This window comes from Myotis brandtii, unplaced genomic scaffold, assembly GCF_000412655.1.
Source record: "Myotis brandtii unplaced genomic scaffold, ASM41265v1 scaffold422, whole genome shotgun sequence".
NCBI classification, from domain to species: domain Eukaryota; kingdom Metazoa; phylum Chordata; class Mammalia; order Chiroptera; family Vespertilionidae; genus Myotis; species Myotis brandtii.
Genome location: NW_005366171.1, coordinates 1,752,935 through 1,769,767, shown reverse-complemented (window position 1 = coordinate 1,769,767; position 16,833 = coordinate 1,752,935). Strand labels below are relative to the sequence as shown.

General features: G+C 44.4%; 1 protein-coding gene across 1 annotated transcript in view; it reads left to right on the top strand.

Annotated features, from left to right (window-relative positions):
• Positions 1 to 16,833, top strand: part of SCUBE2 (signal peptide, CUB domain, EGF-like 2) — a 73,987-nt gene that overhangs the window by 44,224 nt on the left and 12,930 nt on the right. The window contains exons 15-17 of the mRNA XM_014545898.1: positions 539 to 694; positions 1,053 to 1,259; positions 16,111 to 16,281. Coding sequence (XP_014401384.1) covers positions 539 to 694; positions 1,053 to 1,259; positions 16,111 to 16,281 — 534 coding nt within the window. The remainder of the gene's footprint in view (positions 1 to 538; positions 695 to 1,052; positions 1,260 to 16,110; positions 16,282 to 16,833) is intronic.

The window sequence follows — 16,833 nt, the reverse complement described above, 5'->3', positions numbered from 1 at the left end:
TGCTCCTGCTTATTTCAAAATGAGACATCACTGTTGATGTACGTCCCAGCTTTCCCTTTGGGTTGGAATTACTTCAAGGTCAGTTTGCCTGAAAGCAAGAGTCGGTTTCCTGCTTTCCACTCCTGTGCTCATTCCTTATTTCAAGTCTCAGCCCCTTCTTGGCACATCACAGTCCAGCTTTAAGGAAACCAACTGTGAGATCACGAGTGCCCTTTAGCAGACGGGCGCTCAGGAGTGCAAGGCGACCCTGGCTCCTGCCTGCCACGTATGTGGCTGGTCAGTCGAAAACATCCAGCATTTATCCATGAGAATGACTTTCAAGGGCTCAATCGTTAAGTTACATAGGAGGCGATACTGACTCTTCAACATCAAAATGTCATCGTGCTGCAAGCTGAGGGCTTTCAACGTCGTGGCATCTGGAGTTAATCATTTAGTCCCTTGAGAGTGGTTTTAATGAAATGTTTACTGAGCTCTAGCGAATGTTCGACTGAGTGCTTTGCCGGAATTTGGCTCCCGATGATTTTGTTTCTTCATACAGAGAAGCACAGCTCAGTAAAAGAGAGCTTCCGCTACGCACACCTTACATGCGGCTTCCGCAAGCGAGTCCCGGGCGCCCCAGGCCGACCAAGCGCCACTAAGGAAGTGTTTATCACTGTTGAGTTTGAGCTTGAAACTAACCAAAAGGAGGTGACAGGTTGGTTTGAAAATGGTCCACGGTGCCAGGCTTCTCACAGCTTGCTCCTTATTCCTTTGCCTTTCACTTTCCATTCTTCTTGGGTGGGGGGTGTAGTGCCACCACTGAAGTATCTCCTGTTTTTTTTCACCCCCAAACTAAACTGAATTGGTTTGGAACCTGATGATTTTATCTGCTTCACGAAAACCCAAAGCTACCATTTTGGTCAACAAATTTCTGTTGGTACTGAATGCTGCCCAGCCTGCTAGGTGCTCAGTCCAGGTCTCCCCACGCTGACCACAGGGAACTGGGGGGCCCTGCTCATCCTCACGGGCTGCAGCCTGCCGCCCTCCCCACCACTGTCCTCTCGTTTCTGCAGCTGCTTGTGATCTGAGCTGCATCGTAAAGCGAACAGAGAAGAGGCTCCGGAAAGCCATCCGCACGCTCCGCAAGGCTGCCCACAGAGAGCAGTTCCACCTCCAACTCTCAGGCATGGACCTCGAAGTGGCTAGAAAGTCCCCCAGAGCGTCTGAACGCCGGACAGAGGCCTGTGGAGTGGGCCAGAGCCACGTAGGAAACCAATGTGGTGAGTGGCCCGTTGGCCAGCACATTCTTGCTAACAGAACTGTTTACAGCTCCACAAACACTAAGGTACCAAAAGTCTGGCCCATCCTTCCCCTATCTGGGCTCACTCTGGAGGACACCCTGGCCATCCACTCCTTTGGGAACTACATGGTGGTGGCTGTCGTGTGTGCTGGACCGGGAGCTCCCCAGCACCTGGCATGGTGCCTGGCTTGTGGTGGCACTTAATAGAGGTTTGCTGAATTGAGGGACAGAAGGAAAGAGGCAGGGTTGATGAGAAGAGGGAGTGCTGCCCTTTTCGGGTCTGAGGGACAGTGGTCTTCAGATGACTGTGGTCTCCCGGCTGGGGCAGGACTGCAGGGATACGGCACCATGAGCCTTCTGCACACTCCACTGTCACAGCTCCCCTCCTACCTCTGGCTCGGCTGATGGTGGCAACGCACAACCTCCCGTTCACAGTTTTGTGCAGAGGCGAGGCTGTGGCTGCTCAGCTGCCTTGTGAGATCCCTGAGCTGCAGCCCAAGGTTCCTCATAGGGTCAGCCTCATGGATATTGGTGTGTATTTGTGTGAATTAAATTTGAGATCTGGCGTTTGTGCAGCATCAATTCTATTCCTCTGATGAAGTTCCAGGCAGGAGGAACCTGGGCAAGAGGTTCTAGAGTGGTTGGTCTTGAGATTTGTTTGTTTCGAGAAACTGCTAGGCAATTGTGGGAGATTCTAGCTGAAAAGTCTTAGATGGAGAACATTGGGAGTCTCACTTTATAGTAATGATTTATGGTAATGATGTATTGAGTTCTCACCTGTCTCAAGTACGACACTGTGTCTAAGCACTGTGCTGCACTATCGTATTTAATCCTATTAGAAATCTTACCGGGTAGGTATTACCTTCACCTAACAGATACACAAACTGGAGCTCAGAGAGCTAAGTTCTCTTGCTCAAGATCACATGGATGGGCCGACCCCAAAGCCGGACCCTTCCAGAATAAACTGATATCCTGTCTGAAGTGTCATTAGAATCACAAGTCTCTAGAAATGGAGCGTGAGCTGAGGAGTAATAAATCCGTGTTTCCGAAGAAGCAAAGCTACACTCCATGTCAGCAATAGCCCCACAGCCCAAATCTGTTGTTTTACCAAAACATAGTAAATATCATGTATAAAATCAAGTGTAACTGTCCACCAGAGGCTGGTTCTCAAATAGTCTTGACTTTTATTCCAGCTGACTCTCTTAAAAAGAAAAAAAAAAGAAAGAAAAAAAAGCACAGCTGGTTGGCTTGCTCTCATTTAAAATTCGAAAGTTCCAGTTTCTGTACCAAAATGGTGATGAGAGTTGGCTGTTGCTGCCCTACTTTCCAGGGTGAGTTTCAGAAACTTTCAGGGATGGTCAGGCTGGGCCTCCTCCTGGCCCCTCAGAGTGAAATCCCTCCTCTTTTCTCCATTTGCCACCTGTTAGGGAGAGGCCTGGTAGGCTCGCCAGGAGCCTCTGTGGCCAGTTAACAATTCAGGGAACACTAGTGCCAGGGGCCTGTGGACCAGCTCCCGGTGAGAGTATTACCAACACTACCAGGAGTGTGCTTCTGGGGGTAAAGGCTCAGCATGAGGATCAGGAGTTGCTTAAACAGAGGCCTCATGGCCATGACCGCTTATGAAAGACACTCGGCATGGGGTGTATGTAGCTGGTGTAGGTGTGTGAATGTGTCCTGAGATGCGGGTCATGCTAAGTTAGGTTGGATTCCCTGCTCAAGGAAGCAATGTATCTTGTCTCAAGAGCTCCCTCTAGCAATGGATGGGTTTTGTAGCCCACATGGGACCAAACCAGGTTCACCCTGTCAGAAGCAATGTTGAATATTTGGAGGAAACAGCACAAAGAATTACTAGTGAAAATTCTTCCTCCTGCTGGAGGAAGGAAATTGGTGCAAAGAGCTGTTGGGTGTGTGATTAGAAAAGCTTTTTACCCGGTAGACTCATAGCACAAGCAAGCCACAGTGTGTGTGTGTGTGTGTGTGTGTGTGTGTGTGTGTGTGTGCCCGTCTCTTAATTCTGGTCTATTTGATGGTGTTAGAACTTTGTAAGCACCAGGATTATTGGTATTTTCTGAACTAAGGATGGTACATACCATAGAGACAAGCCTAAGGTAGTTCTTGTTGGAAATTATTTTCAGCATCTTCAGAAGAGAGTTCAAAAAAGTGTTTTGAATCACCTGGAAGGAGAGATGGACCCATTATGTTTTCTTTTAAAATATTTTTAATTTAGTTTTTGATTACTGAAATAATGCATGTTTCAAATGCTACAGAATTGTATAAAGGTGAAAGTTCTCGCCTCAGCTCCCAATCCCACTCCCCAGAGGCAATCACGGGGAAAAACTTACTGTATATTTTTATGAACATATAAAAATGAAATTTTATTTACTTATTCAATAAATATTTATGGAGCACCTACTGTATGTCAGGTACTGTTGCAGGTGCTAAGAATCCAGTAATGAAACAAAAGAGCAAACATCTCAGCCCTCACAGAGTGTCCGATGCCAGAGGTAGACCACCATCCAATAAACAAGGAAATACACATGTAGCAGATGGTGGAACGGGTATGAAGAACAGGAAGTGGTGAACTGTAATAGAAAGAGCCAGGGCATCGGGGAGGAGTGAGGAGGCGCATACTCTCCAAAATGTAGACTATGGTCTTGCAAAATGTCACTTGGGCAGAGGTGTGAAGGACGGAGGAAGCAAGCCATGGGGATATCTAGGAGAAGTCCCAGGCAAAGGCACCAGCAAATACACAAACCCTGAGGCATTTGAAAGAAGGCCAGCTTGATGAGGGCTGAGGGAGGGGAGAAGGAAGAAGAGCAGGTCACCGGGGAATGAATGGTGGTGAGGACCACGGACTTTGAATCTGAAAAGTGAAGCCGATGAAGGACTTTGAGCAGAGGAGTCACAGAGTTCTGACTTATGTCTTAAAGGGCAACTTTGGCTGCTCTGTTGAAAATAGAATATAGGTATAGTGTGAAAAAAACATTTAAAAATATATTAGTGTAATTTGAATAGTGCTATGTGCTGTTTTTAACTAGATTAGATCACTATATCTTTCCATGCTAATAGAGGAGCTAACTCCTTCCTTCCTTCCGCCCTCCCTCCCTCCCTTCCTTCCTTCCTTCCTTCCCTGAGGATATGTTTCTACTAATTTTAGAGAGAAAGGAAGGGAGAGGGAGAGAGAAACATTGATTGGTTGCCTCTCATATGCTTCCCAAATGGGGACTGAATGCAACCTGCGTATGTGCCTTGACCGGGAATTGAACCCACGACCCTTTCGTGCACAGGAGGATGCTTCAACCAACTGAGCCACACCGGCCAGGCTAACTTACTTCTTTTAAAGCTTCCTAGTCCTTTTTAAAGACGCCAATATTTATTAACCATACCAAATAGCCCTCTATTTCCACCCTATTGGTGGATATTTAATTATTTGTAATTTTTTAAATTGCAAACAATGCTGCAATGGGTAGTCTTTTTTTGTGCACATGGCCGATATTTCTGAAGGAGAGACTTGTAGAAGTACAATTGCTGGGTCAAAGGAAATGCATATTTAAAACTTTAATAGATACTGCCAAGTTACTCTCCAAAAAGATCATACTAATATATATCCCTCTAACATTGTAATTGAGTGCTTATTGCCTCACATCATTGCTAACATGGGTCAGTTGTAACTGATCTTTTACATTTTTGCAGATCTGATAAGCAAAAATGATGAAGTCATTTTAGCTTGTTTTTCTTTGATTATTTGTAAGACTGAGCATGCTGTCATATATCTGTGACCATTTGGATTTCTAGTTCTGAAAATATCCATATTTTTTGCCTATTTTTCCACGGAATTATTTTTTTTCTAATAACACTTAAAAAATAAAATTTAAAGTCCCAAGTTACATCAAAGAACAGTCACTTCTGACCAATTAAATACTTTCTTATAGTCATTTTTACATAGCAAAGTCTCATTAATTTGGCATTCAAGGACTTTGGGACAGCCTGTTCTGCAGGTGACCTTTGTACCATCTGTGATCAATTTTAGCAAGATGGGAAAAAAGAGACAGAAGTTATATTCTCCAAAGAACAAATTCCTTAAGCTCCATAATAATTCATAAAGTCCTTAATAGCTAAAGAAGAATTAATGATGACATGGGTTTCTAGCTGTTTTTTGTTCAGAGCTATTTATCCTTTCATAAAAAAATTAAGAAATATACTTGTGGTCTGGCCTGTGTGGTTCAGTTGGTGGGGTGTTCTCCCATGCACCAAGAGGTTGCTGGTTCAAATCTGGGTCAGGGCACATGGCAGGATTTCAGGCTTAATCCCCAGTGGGGGGAGTGCAAGAGGCAACCGATGGATGTTCCACTCACATGGATGTTTCTCTTTCTCTTTCTCTCTCCTTCTCCCTTCCTTTCTCACTAAATATCAATAAAAATATTTTTTTAAAAAGAAATATACTTGCTACTCTATATATTTTTCTACTTGAGTATTCTTAAAACTTGAGATTTTTAAAAGACACAATCCAGGCAACTGAGAAATGGGGAAGTATTTTAGTGCCTGGGTTCTTGAGAGACTAGGAACGTTTAATTCTGCTTTCAACAACTGTAGCTTTCTTCTGCAGCAGTTGGGAAAAATTAATTCAATCAGTACTTATTGAGATACCATTCTGTGCCACTCTGTGAACTTGGGATAAAGCATGAGAATATAATGGGTGAGGGGCCTGCTCTTATTGCAATCCAACAGAGAGGGAAGGACAATACAAAGTAAAGAAGAAAGATAATTTCCAAAGTTGTAAGTGCTATAAAGATAATGAAACAGAGAGGGCCAGAGGGGTTATCTCCACAGGGTACTCAGGGAAGGCTCTCAGAACAGGTGATATTTGAGGTACGACCTAAGTGGGAAGGAGGACCATGCTCTTTTTACAGATACAGAAACAAAGGCAGAAGGAGGTAAACCATTTACCCAGAGTCACCCAGCAAGTACGTGGCAGAACCAGGATTCAAATCCAGATCTGACTCAAGAGCCTATGTCCCAACTCTCTCACTTTAAAAACTCAGCTCTCCTGGATCAGCCTGTGCCCTGTGACTATCTCACTCAGACTGCACCCACACGGAGAGCCCTCCATGGGCCAGCTCTGTGGCGGGTGCTGAGGAGGCCTGGATAAATATGACACCGTCCCTCAGGTCACACTTAGCCCTCCCAGGGAAGAGCCCAAAAGCATTTCCAAAGAGAGGAAGCCGGAACTGAGTTTTGAAGAATGTGCATAGGACCCGTAAGTGGAGAGGAGTATTGAAGCAGAGGAACAGCCTTAGGGAATGAGAACCAGGAAGATGTGCACAGGGAGTTCTGGCATTTCAGTGTTACTAAGCCTGAGTGCAGGGTAGGATGTGGGGGGCAACGAGGCTGGTGTGGAAAGCATGGCAAGTTATGAGAGACCATGAATCTATAATAATAAAAGCATAATATGCTAATTAGACTGGACAGCCAAACGACCTTCCTGACGGCATTCCAGACGTCCTTCCAGATGAAGCCGCAGCGGTGGTGGCTGAGGCAGAGGCGGTTAGGGGTGATCAGGCAGGCAGGCAGAGGTGGTTAGGGGTGATCAGGGAGGCAGGCAGGCCAGCGGTTAGGAGCCAGCGGTCCTGGATTGTGAGAGGGATGTCCGACTGTGGGTTTAGGCCTGATCCGCAGGAATCCCATCCCCCAAGGGGTCCCAGATTGCGAGAGGGTGCAGGCTGGGCTGAGGGACAACCCCCACTTGTGCACTAATTTCGTGCACCGGGCCTCTAGTATGTTAATAAGGAGCCTTGACTGTCTCTGTAGGTGGCAAGGTGCCATTAGAGGATTTAGCCAGGGAGCATCCAGATCATATCTGTATTCTAGAAAAATTTCTCTGGCTGGATTGGGGGTCAGGACTGGAGTCTGAAAAACCATTTTGGGAGATTTTGAATGCTTCTGATAAGAAGTATTGAGAACATGAAGGCTGTAGATGGAGTAGAAAAGAAGCAATGGGTTAGAGAAATATTTAGAGGAACTATAAGCAGCATTTGGTGATATATTATTGACTTGGGGGCAAAGAAGAGAAAAGTGTTGGGGTGAACTCAGAGATTTCTGACTTGGCCTCTGATCCTGGCACTTACTTCCCATATGTCACTCATCTCACCCAGCCCTGTTTCATATGCAGGAGGCACTGAAACAAAGCCTGTGGGTTGGTTGAATAGATAGATGAATGTGATCACTGGGGAAGAAGTAATCAGAAAAGATTTATAGGAAAAGCAGAAAAAAAATGGGCTCTTGAGAGGGCATGAGAAAGAACAAACTCAGATATTGAAAAGGAAGCTACAGACTGAGTTTTGAGTTGAAGACACTGAGAGAAGTGCAGGGAGTCAAGTCAAAGAGGCCTCTGGGCCTGAGAGAGAAGCAATCAAAGAAGCACGTTGGAAAGGTGAATGCGATGGTGTAACAGAGCTGAGGCAGAGAGGAACAGAAGGCAAGGGAAACCGCTGGGAGGTTTTTGCAGTAACTTGCATAAGGGATGGTGAGGATCACAGGACACTGGTGCCATAGGGATGAAGAGTAGGGGTGGACAAAGGGGACACGCCTGTAGGAAGCTGCAGCTCCTGATGGAGTGGGGAAGGGAGAAGTCTGGGATGATAACTGTGTTTGGACTCCAACTGTGGGAGTCTTGGTGACGGGGAGGGTAGAGATGCACTTATAAAAAGAGTAAAGCCAGAGGGGTAGGAAGGACTGGGCAGGGAAGGAAAGAGAAGCATTCCCTTTAGGCGAGTTGAATTTAAGTTGTAACAAGACTTCCAGATGGAATGGGAGTCTAGGGAAACAATTTCCTCTCTCCATGTCCAGACCGACCCTTCTGCGTCTGTCTACACATGCTCTGACTTGCCTTTTGTTAAAATCGAAGAACAGCCCATGCTCCTACCTAAGGCTCCTACCTCTGCTTGGGTCTGGAGTCCATTCTCTCTCACCTTCTCGAGAATGTTGCTCCTGCTATTGTCCCAGTGAACCGCCACACACCACCACCCCGATCTCTGAATTCTCCTTTTCCACTCGATCATTTCCAACAGCACACAAACCTATTTCCTGTCTTAGAAAACAAACACCTTCATTTGACTTCATGCTTCTCTCTGATTCTTTAATCCCAGGTTGAGCAAAACTCCTTGAAAAAGTCTAAACTCACTATCTTTGCTTCCTCTCCTCCAATATTTTCCTTAACTGTAGCCAATCTGGTTTTCATTTCCAACCCCACCAGTAAAATGGCTTTTTCCAAGATTTCTAACAACCTTCACGTTACCAAATCCAGTTGCCAACACTCACTCAGATACCGCCAGTCATTCCCTTCTGGAAGCACTTTCTTCTCATGGGTTTCAGACACATGTCTGGTTCTCCTCCTGCCTCACTGGCTGCCCCTTTTTTTTATTTTCTACGCCGGTTCTCTAATTTTTGACCTTTCACTATCAGGTACCCCAGGGCTTAGTCCTCCATCTCCCTCCTCTATCCTCACACTCTCCTAGGAGACCTGATCCAGTGCCATAGCTTTAAATGCCACCACCTGCTGGTGACTCCAGAATTCCCTCTCTGGCTCTGGCCTGTTTTGAGTTAGGGATTTCTCTATTCCAGAACATTTTTTTTTTATCACGCACACACGCAGTAAAATATTTTTAAATTTATGAATGTTTACTTGTTTAGACATTACACTATACTGTTGGCCAATATATTATGTCCATTATAAAGACAGAAGTATGAAATACACATTAAGTAAATAAAATTTTTCAATAGCTGGCTAGCGTCTTAAGGTAGCGTATTTACAATTTGGCAAGGTTCATTGTTAACAGTAGTGGTCATAACTCCATTTTTCAAGCAGTCTTTTTGTTAATTGCTAGTATTTTGGCTCAACTTTTGTCAGATCTGATTAAATCATTACTGTTTCTGTACCATGATGTAGTTTGACAAAGAATGACTACTAGGCCCTGGCCGGTGTGGCTCAGTTGGTTGGAGTATCATCCTATCCACCGAAAGGTTGCAGATTCGATTCCCATTCAGGGCACATACCTAGGTTGTGGATTCAATCCCTGGTTAGGGTGCATATGGGAGACAACAGAACAATGTTTCTCTCTCCCACTGACGCTTCTCTCTCTCTCTCTCTCTCTCTCTCTCTCCCTCTCTCTCCCTCCCCCCACCCCCTAAAATCAATTAAAAAACAACAATACATAACCCCAGGTGAGGATTTAAAAAAGAAGAATGAGCACTAGGAGGAAAGCTGTGCGAGCCCTGGCCCCGCCCTGTCGTTCACCGTGCTTACATCATGGGTGCTACCTTCCCCCCAGGTTTCTACAGGAATCACTTTTTATTTTGTGCCTTTTATTTTGTGACAGTTTGGTTGAAACTAGATAATACAATCTGGAAATCTATTCAATCAGGCATAGTTTCACTGTGATTTTTCTCACTATGTTGGAAAGAAGTGAATCAGTCAGTACCTCCCACCCCCAGAGTGTGGAATGCCTCTTTGTTCTTGAAGACCATGTGTCTTCCTGTGTCTCTGACTCATGGAGATGTGTACTGACTGAGGGCCAATCTTATACCATTTACTAACCCAGTGAACCTTTCTTTCTTTTTTAAAAAAAATATTTTTATTGATATCAGAAAGGAAGGGAGAGGGAGAGAGAGATAGAAACATCAATGATGAGAGAGAGAATCATTGATTGGCTGCCTCCTGTCCACCCCACACTGGGTATTAAACCCGCAACCCAGGCATGTGCCCCGACTGGGAATTGAATTGGTGACCTCTTGGTTCCTGGGTTGACACTCAACTGCTGAGCTACACTGGTTGGGCAAACCTTTCTTTCTTATTATTTTTGAGGCAAAAATTAATATCCGTAGATGTGGACGTGTTTTGCGCACAACCAGTGGATCATCCTGAAACTCCTGAGTTGTAATATTCTACCTTGGAGATCAGCTGTACAACCCAGGCCTTTTTAATATCAACGTTGCATGTCAAACAAGCATCTCAAGCTCAATGCATCTAAACAAAATATTGTATCCCCCTCCCTCTCTCCCAAATAAAGCCTGTTTCATCTCGGTAAATGGCACTTCTATTTACCCGGTTGCTCAAGTTGAAAACCTCTCAACCTCTCAATCTGTCATGCTCTCCATCCAACCCATTAGCAAATCCCTCAGCTCCGCCTTCAGATTATATCCTGAATCTAACTACTTTCGTCCATGATTACCTCTGGGTTCCAAACCACCATCTCCTGCCCGGTCTGCTGTGACAGGCTCTGAATTGTTCTCCTCACCCTTGCCTGCCTTTAGTCTCTCTCTAAGCAGCAGCCAGAAGATCTTTTAAAAACATGTCAGATCGTGTCACTCCCCCATCCAAACTGCCAACACACTTAAACTTCCGATGCCTTTACCATGATTTTCACGAACCTATGTGATACGGCCCTCGCTTGCTTTTTAAAATTTATCTCCTACCACCACCCTGCCCCTTTCACTGTGTTACTGCTACTTTGGCCTTTCTGCTACTAGGCAAGGCCTTTGCAAGTCTATTTTCCTTTGGTCTCTGCTCAGAGAGGCCTTTCCTGGTTACTCTTTTACTATGGCACACACAAATTCACCCCCACCACTCTTTGTCTTCCCCTCTTACCCGTTTTTTTTTTTTTATTATTATTCTCTTCATCACACTTACCACTAGTAAGTATTCTACTATATACTTATTTGTTTGCTCATTTATTGTCTGTATTCTTCACTAGAATGAGAGCCCTTTAGGGCAGGGCCATGTCTGTCTTCTCTGCTGCATCTCCAGCTCCTAGAGCAGGGCCCTGCACATAATCATTGTAAGTGTTTTTTTTCCTTGTTATTGAATTTATTGGGATGACACAGGTTAACAAAATTATACAGGTTTCAGGTGTACAATTCTACAACACATCCTCTGTGCACTGTATTGTGTGTTTACCATCCTGAGTCAAGTTTCCATCCATCGCAATTTATCTCCCTATACTCTCCGAACCACCCCCACTCTCCCTCCTCCCGGCAATTGCCACACTGTTATCCATGTCCATAAATTTTTTCTCTTTTTCCCCCCTTTTATGCTCAATTCCTCCACCACCCCCACCCAGCTTCCTCCTACCTCCACCCCCGACAGCTGTCAAGCAGGCCTGCTCTCTATTTGTGAATCTGTCTCTATTTTGCTTGTACCTGTCTTTCTCTGACTGGTTTATTTCACTTAACATAATGTTCCCCAGGTCTATCCATGGGGTCGCAAACAGTAAAATTTCCTTCTTTTTTATGGCCAAGAAGTATTCCATTGTATAAATGTATCACAGCTTTTTTATTCACTCATCTGCTAATGGACACTTGGGTTGCTTTCAAATCTTGGCTATTGTAAATAACATTGCAATGAACATAGGGGTGCATATATTTTTTCAAATTAGTGTCTCAGATTTCTTCAAATAAATTCCAAGAAGTGGAATTGCTGGGTCATAAAGCAGTTCCATTTTTAATTTTGAGGTCACTCCATACTGCTTTCCACAGTGGCTGTACCAATCTGCATTACCACAATATAGTACACAGGCGTTCCTTTCACCACATCCTCACCAGCACTTGTCATTTGTTGATTTATTAATGATAGCTATTCTGACAGGTGTGAGGTGATATTTCATCGTGGTTTTGATGTGCATCTCTCTGATGATTAGTGACGTTGAACATTTTTTCATATGTCCAGTGGCCACCTGTATGTCCTCTTTGGAGAAGTGTCTATTCAGGTCCTTTGCCTATTTTTTAATTGGGTTGTTTGTTTGTTTTGGTGTTGAGTTTTACAGGTTCTTTCTAAATGTTGGATATGAACCCCTTATCAGATGTATCAGCAAATATGTTCTCCCACGCAGTGGGTTGTCTTTTCATTTTGTTGATGGTTTCCTTTGCTGTGCAAAGACCTTTTAGTTTGATGTAGTCTTATTTGTTTATTTTTTCTTTTGTTTCCCTTGCCCGAGGAGATGTATCAGAAAAAAATACTGCTGTGAGAAATGTCAGAGATTTTACTGCCTATATTTTCTTCTAGGATTTTTATGGTTTTGAGTCTAACTTTTAAGTCTTTAATCCATTTTGAGTTTATTCTTTTGTATGGTCTAGTTTCATTTTTTTTGCAAGTATCTGTCCAATATTTCCAACACCCTTTATTGAATAGACTATCTTTACCCTATTGTATGTTCTTGCCTCCTTTGTCAAATATTAATTGGCTATAAAGGCATGTGTGCTCAGTAACTATTTAATTGAATGAAAGCGTAAATGAATTTTCAGAGTAGCAACAAATAAAATCCCAAGGGTAGTTTTCAATGTTAAGAAAAAAGAGGACAAAGGGCAAATCTTTGGGGAAATATTTACGTTGAGGGCAAAAGAGGCACTCTGCAGGAAGTGAAACCTCAGCCCCAGTTAATTAGGCACGAAGAGAACATAGCATGCACTGGGAGACCCAGCCAGGAAAGCAGGCGTCAAGCTGGGCTCATGTCTCTGCCCCAACTTTAAGAATGTTTTCAAATTGCAAACCTGAGCACACACCAGAAACCTGGACAGACATGACAAATCAAGCCCCAAGCGGTTGCTCCTGTTATCCTGAGAGTCTCATTTAAAAGCCGTTCAAACTCGGATCCTGAGGCCCCAGCACTGCTTAGAGCACCCTGGCCCCGAGCTGTGACAAAGCACAGCCCCGGTCACCCTGGGAATCCCCGTGGGCTGCTTGTGGCTTTCCTTCAGAAGTCAAGGCGTGATGCTTCAGAAAACAGTCAGATGCTAGAGACTGACCTCTTTTATTAGGTTCACCGTCTTAGCCACAGAGACACCATAGTGTTTGCCCATAGCCTGCAACCCTCACAGGCGGTAGTGTTGAAAAGAGGGCAAGCCTTCAGGCCTCTTTGTCGCCATTAATCCTGGTCCCGCTGGTCTCTCCCTTTTGCATCAGAAAAGCTTGCTTGTGTTTTTCTTTTGAAGACAGGGAGAAAACAGCTGTGTGGGATTTGGGGATGGGATTTTAATGGTCACTGAAGACACACAAAAGCTTTGCTGCGATCTCGAAGTGTTCTGGGGGCAATTGACTCCTTTGTCTGGGGCAGCCAAACAAGCTGGCTGCTGGAGGAGAAGAGAACCGACTGGAACGTGTGAGTGAGGTCTCTTCAGGTAGATCTTCAGCACATTTGCAATCAGCACATTTGCAAAGAGCTGTTTCGGGCGTCTCTTCATGGCATTTCGGAATCACTTTTTAGTGCTGAGCTCATTTTTACCTTGTGAAAAGAAACAAGTGAATGTGGAAGGTGCTTGGCATGAGTTATTTCTGTAGGTCTTTCTCGCTGGGAGGAAAATGGAAGCTGTGAGTGACAGTGTGAGTTTGTTTATGGGAAGCAGGCCTTTCACTTGGAGAGAAAAGAACTGGTGCCCTCTTTCCGCAGGGCAACCCAAGGGGCATTCCTCAGCCCTCTGCTCAGTTGAGAAATTGCAACAGATGTGGGCTATTGTGAGGTTTCTCAGAATGTAAGCGTGAAAAGGCTTTGGGGAGGGGGGCGGGGTTAAATAGTTCTAAGGAGAGCTGGACACCCAGAGCAGCAGGAGCCCCTCTTCTCAGTGACAGCCAGGGTCACTGCTGTCCGCCCCTGGAGGGGATCCATTTTCTGCCAGAGGATGTAGGATGGGACAGACCTACTGACTGACTGGCAGTGATAATTAATGGGGCTGTGGCAGTCATTGCCATCAGAGGGGCACTTTCCCCTTAGGTGAGTGAGTGCTGTGGAAACAACTGTTTCCAACAGGAAATGGCTTGGGCTCCAGGGGTTCCAGGCAGACTAGGTTTTATTTACCTTCTGCCCATCTTTATGACAGTTGTCTTGTGAGAGGTGTGAAGGGATTATGCTCCCCTTTCCTGGCCTGCTGTGGCCATTCGGGTAGTCAGGTGGGACACAGAATAAAAAGTCATCTATTCTTACTACATAATTCAACCCAGCTTTTCAGGGGAGATGAGCTGAAACAAGAGTCATTATGGAAATCATTATCCAGTAGGGCTGCATTTGGAGAATAAGTCTGGAGTGACAGGCTCGGCCTGCCACAGAGCTGTGCAGCATACTCATTATACTGTTGCTTGCCAAGAAAGCAAAAGTTTGGTTCACTTCTAATATTTTTAAAAAATTCATAAAATTAAATGATATGTGACTATTGTAAAAGAAAATCCAAACAATATAAAAAAAGTATTAAGACTTAGCCTTTAGAGTAGACCTTATTGATTGATTACATTTAAGTGTAAAAATAATATTTGAAATGTGGCTTCTTTTGGCTTAGTATGATTTTTTAAAAGCCTCATTTTTTAAAAAAATTATGGAGTGAAGAATGAAAAGACATTTTTATTGCTGTAATAAAGAACTCTGTCATGTTTAACCCTAAAAGTATATATGCGGATTGCATTGGTAAGAGAATGAAAACAGATATTCCCCCTTACAGACATTCAAGAGGTATAATAACTAATTTTATCATGTGATATTTTGTTTTCTATTTCTTAATATCTTAAGTATAAATTAGAATGTGTTTATTCCAGTCAAACTTCCCATAACGCCCCATAGAGAATCCTTGACAACATCTTGAATTGTTATTCAGTCTGCATTTTTGTTAAACAACCCTTTTCTCCCTTAAACTCAAAGCTCTTGATCTCCCCTTAGGTGCATTTCACGGACTAGCTGTGGGAACATGGCCAAATTATTTAAGGTCCCCACGTCTCTGTTTCTGTAAAATGGAGCTCACAGTAGCACCTAGCTCCTTGCCGTTGTTTTTAGGAAGAAGTGCGATAATGGACGTGGAGCTTTGGGCATGGTGTCTAGTAGGTTGTAAATACTGAACAAATCTAGTCACTAGGAAGGTTATTTTAATGGTGATGATGATGGTGTTTGAGTATTATACTAGGAAACTCAATGTAGTGTATTCACTTTACATTCATATCCTAAAATAAGATATAAATCCACATTTAACTAACATCACCAAAACTATAATCAAAAGCATAGTTTATTAATTTCCTTGTAGTTTATTCTTCCAGGAGATACTGACAAGGGTTTGCTCTTTGTAACGTACCACTTGTATTATAAATATGATCTGTGCTCTTCCGAAGAGTTATCTGTAAGCCCTTGAGATCACGCCCCACAGCCACCAGAGAGTGAGCTTTCCAGAACAGAGCTTCTGGTTGTATTCCTCTCCTTTCCATGGCTGCTTTACCTGCAGAATCAAATCCAAATGGCTGGCACTCAAGGACTTTTCCAACCTATTCCCAACCTTTCTTTCTTCCCTCTCTTCTCCTATGTCCCGAGCGAATCTTTACAACCTGCTCCTTTTCCTACCTGGGGGGAGATCCTACTCATCCTTCAAGGCCCAACACAAATGTGACTTCCTCCAGGGAGCCTTCTAGGATGGCACCAGTCAGAAGTAAAAGCACCTTCTTCTCTGCTCTCCCATTACTATGCCTATGTTCAGTGAATGATTCTCAACTTTATTATTCTTCTAGTGGCAGCCCTATGAAGTAGGGAGAATTGGCAAGTGCTTGTGCTCAAAGATAATTAGGGCCACTGTGATCCCCGCCCGGGAGCTCACGGGGAGAGAGGACTTGCGAATGCCTCTGACAGTGGGTGACAGGGATCGTGACGGAGGGGGTGTGCACAGAGAACCCAGAGGTGCTGCACATTCTGTATTCAGGGGTTCGTATAGGGGGGGTTGTGGTCAATGCCATCTGTTTTCCTTCATCTCCAGCATTCACATTGTCCTTCCTTGGCCTCTGTCCCCTCACTGACCAGACTGTTTCCCCCTTTGGCTAGTCAGTTGCAGGGCTGGGACTTATTATGATGGATCACAAGAACGCTGCATTTTATGTCCGAATGGAACCTTCCAAAATGAGGAAGGACAGGTCACATGTGAGCCATGCCCAAGACCAGACAATCCCAGGACCCTGAAGACCCCAGACGCTTGGAATGTGTCTGAGTGTGGAGGTAAGGATTCGCCTGACCCTTCTTACTCCTCCAGTCTCCAGTGTCATTGTTCAGACAGAAGGTGAGGTGCACTTCAGTAGGGACAGTGCACACAGCACCTGGACTTCTGCAGCTGGGCCATTATGAGTTCCTTATTGGCTTTCCAGTGCCTGACACAGTCTGAGAGATGCTCCGCTGAATAAACAAATGAAGATCTGATAGGATACCTTGGCAGGAAAAAAAAGGTGTAAACATTGCAATTGCATGCTTCATTCACTGTAAGTAAATATACCCGCAGACCTCAGTGATCGCCCAATGGTAGGGACTATTGAAAGTGCTAAAATAGAGAAAGTAGTTCTCATTCTTTTTTAAAAAAATATATTTTTATTGATTTCAGAGAGGAAGGGAGAGATAGAAACATCAATGATGCAAGAGAATCACTGATCGGCTGCCTCCTGCATGAGCCCACAACCTGGGCATGTGCCCTTGACTGGAATCAAACCTGGGACCCTTCAGTCTGCAGGCTGACGCTCTATCCACTGAGCCAGACCGGCTAGGGCAGTAGTTCTCATT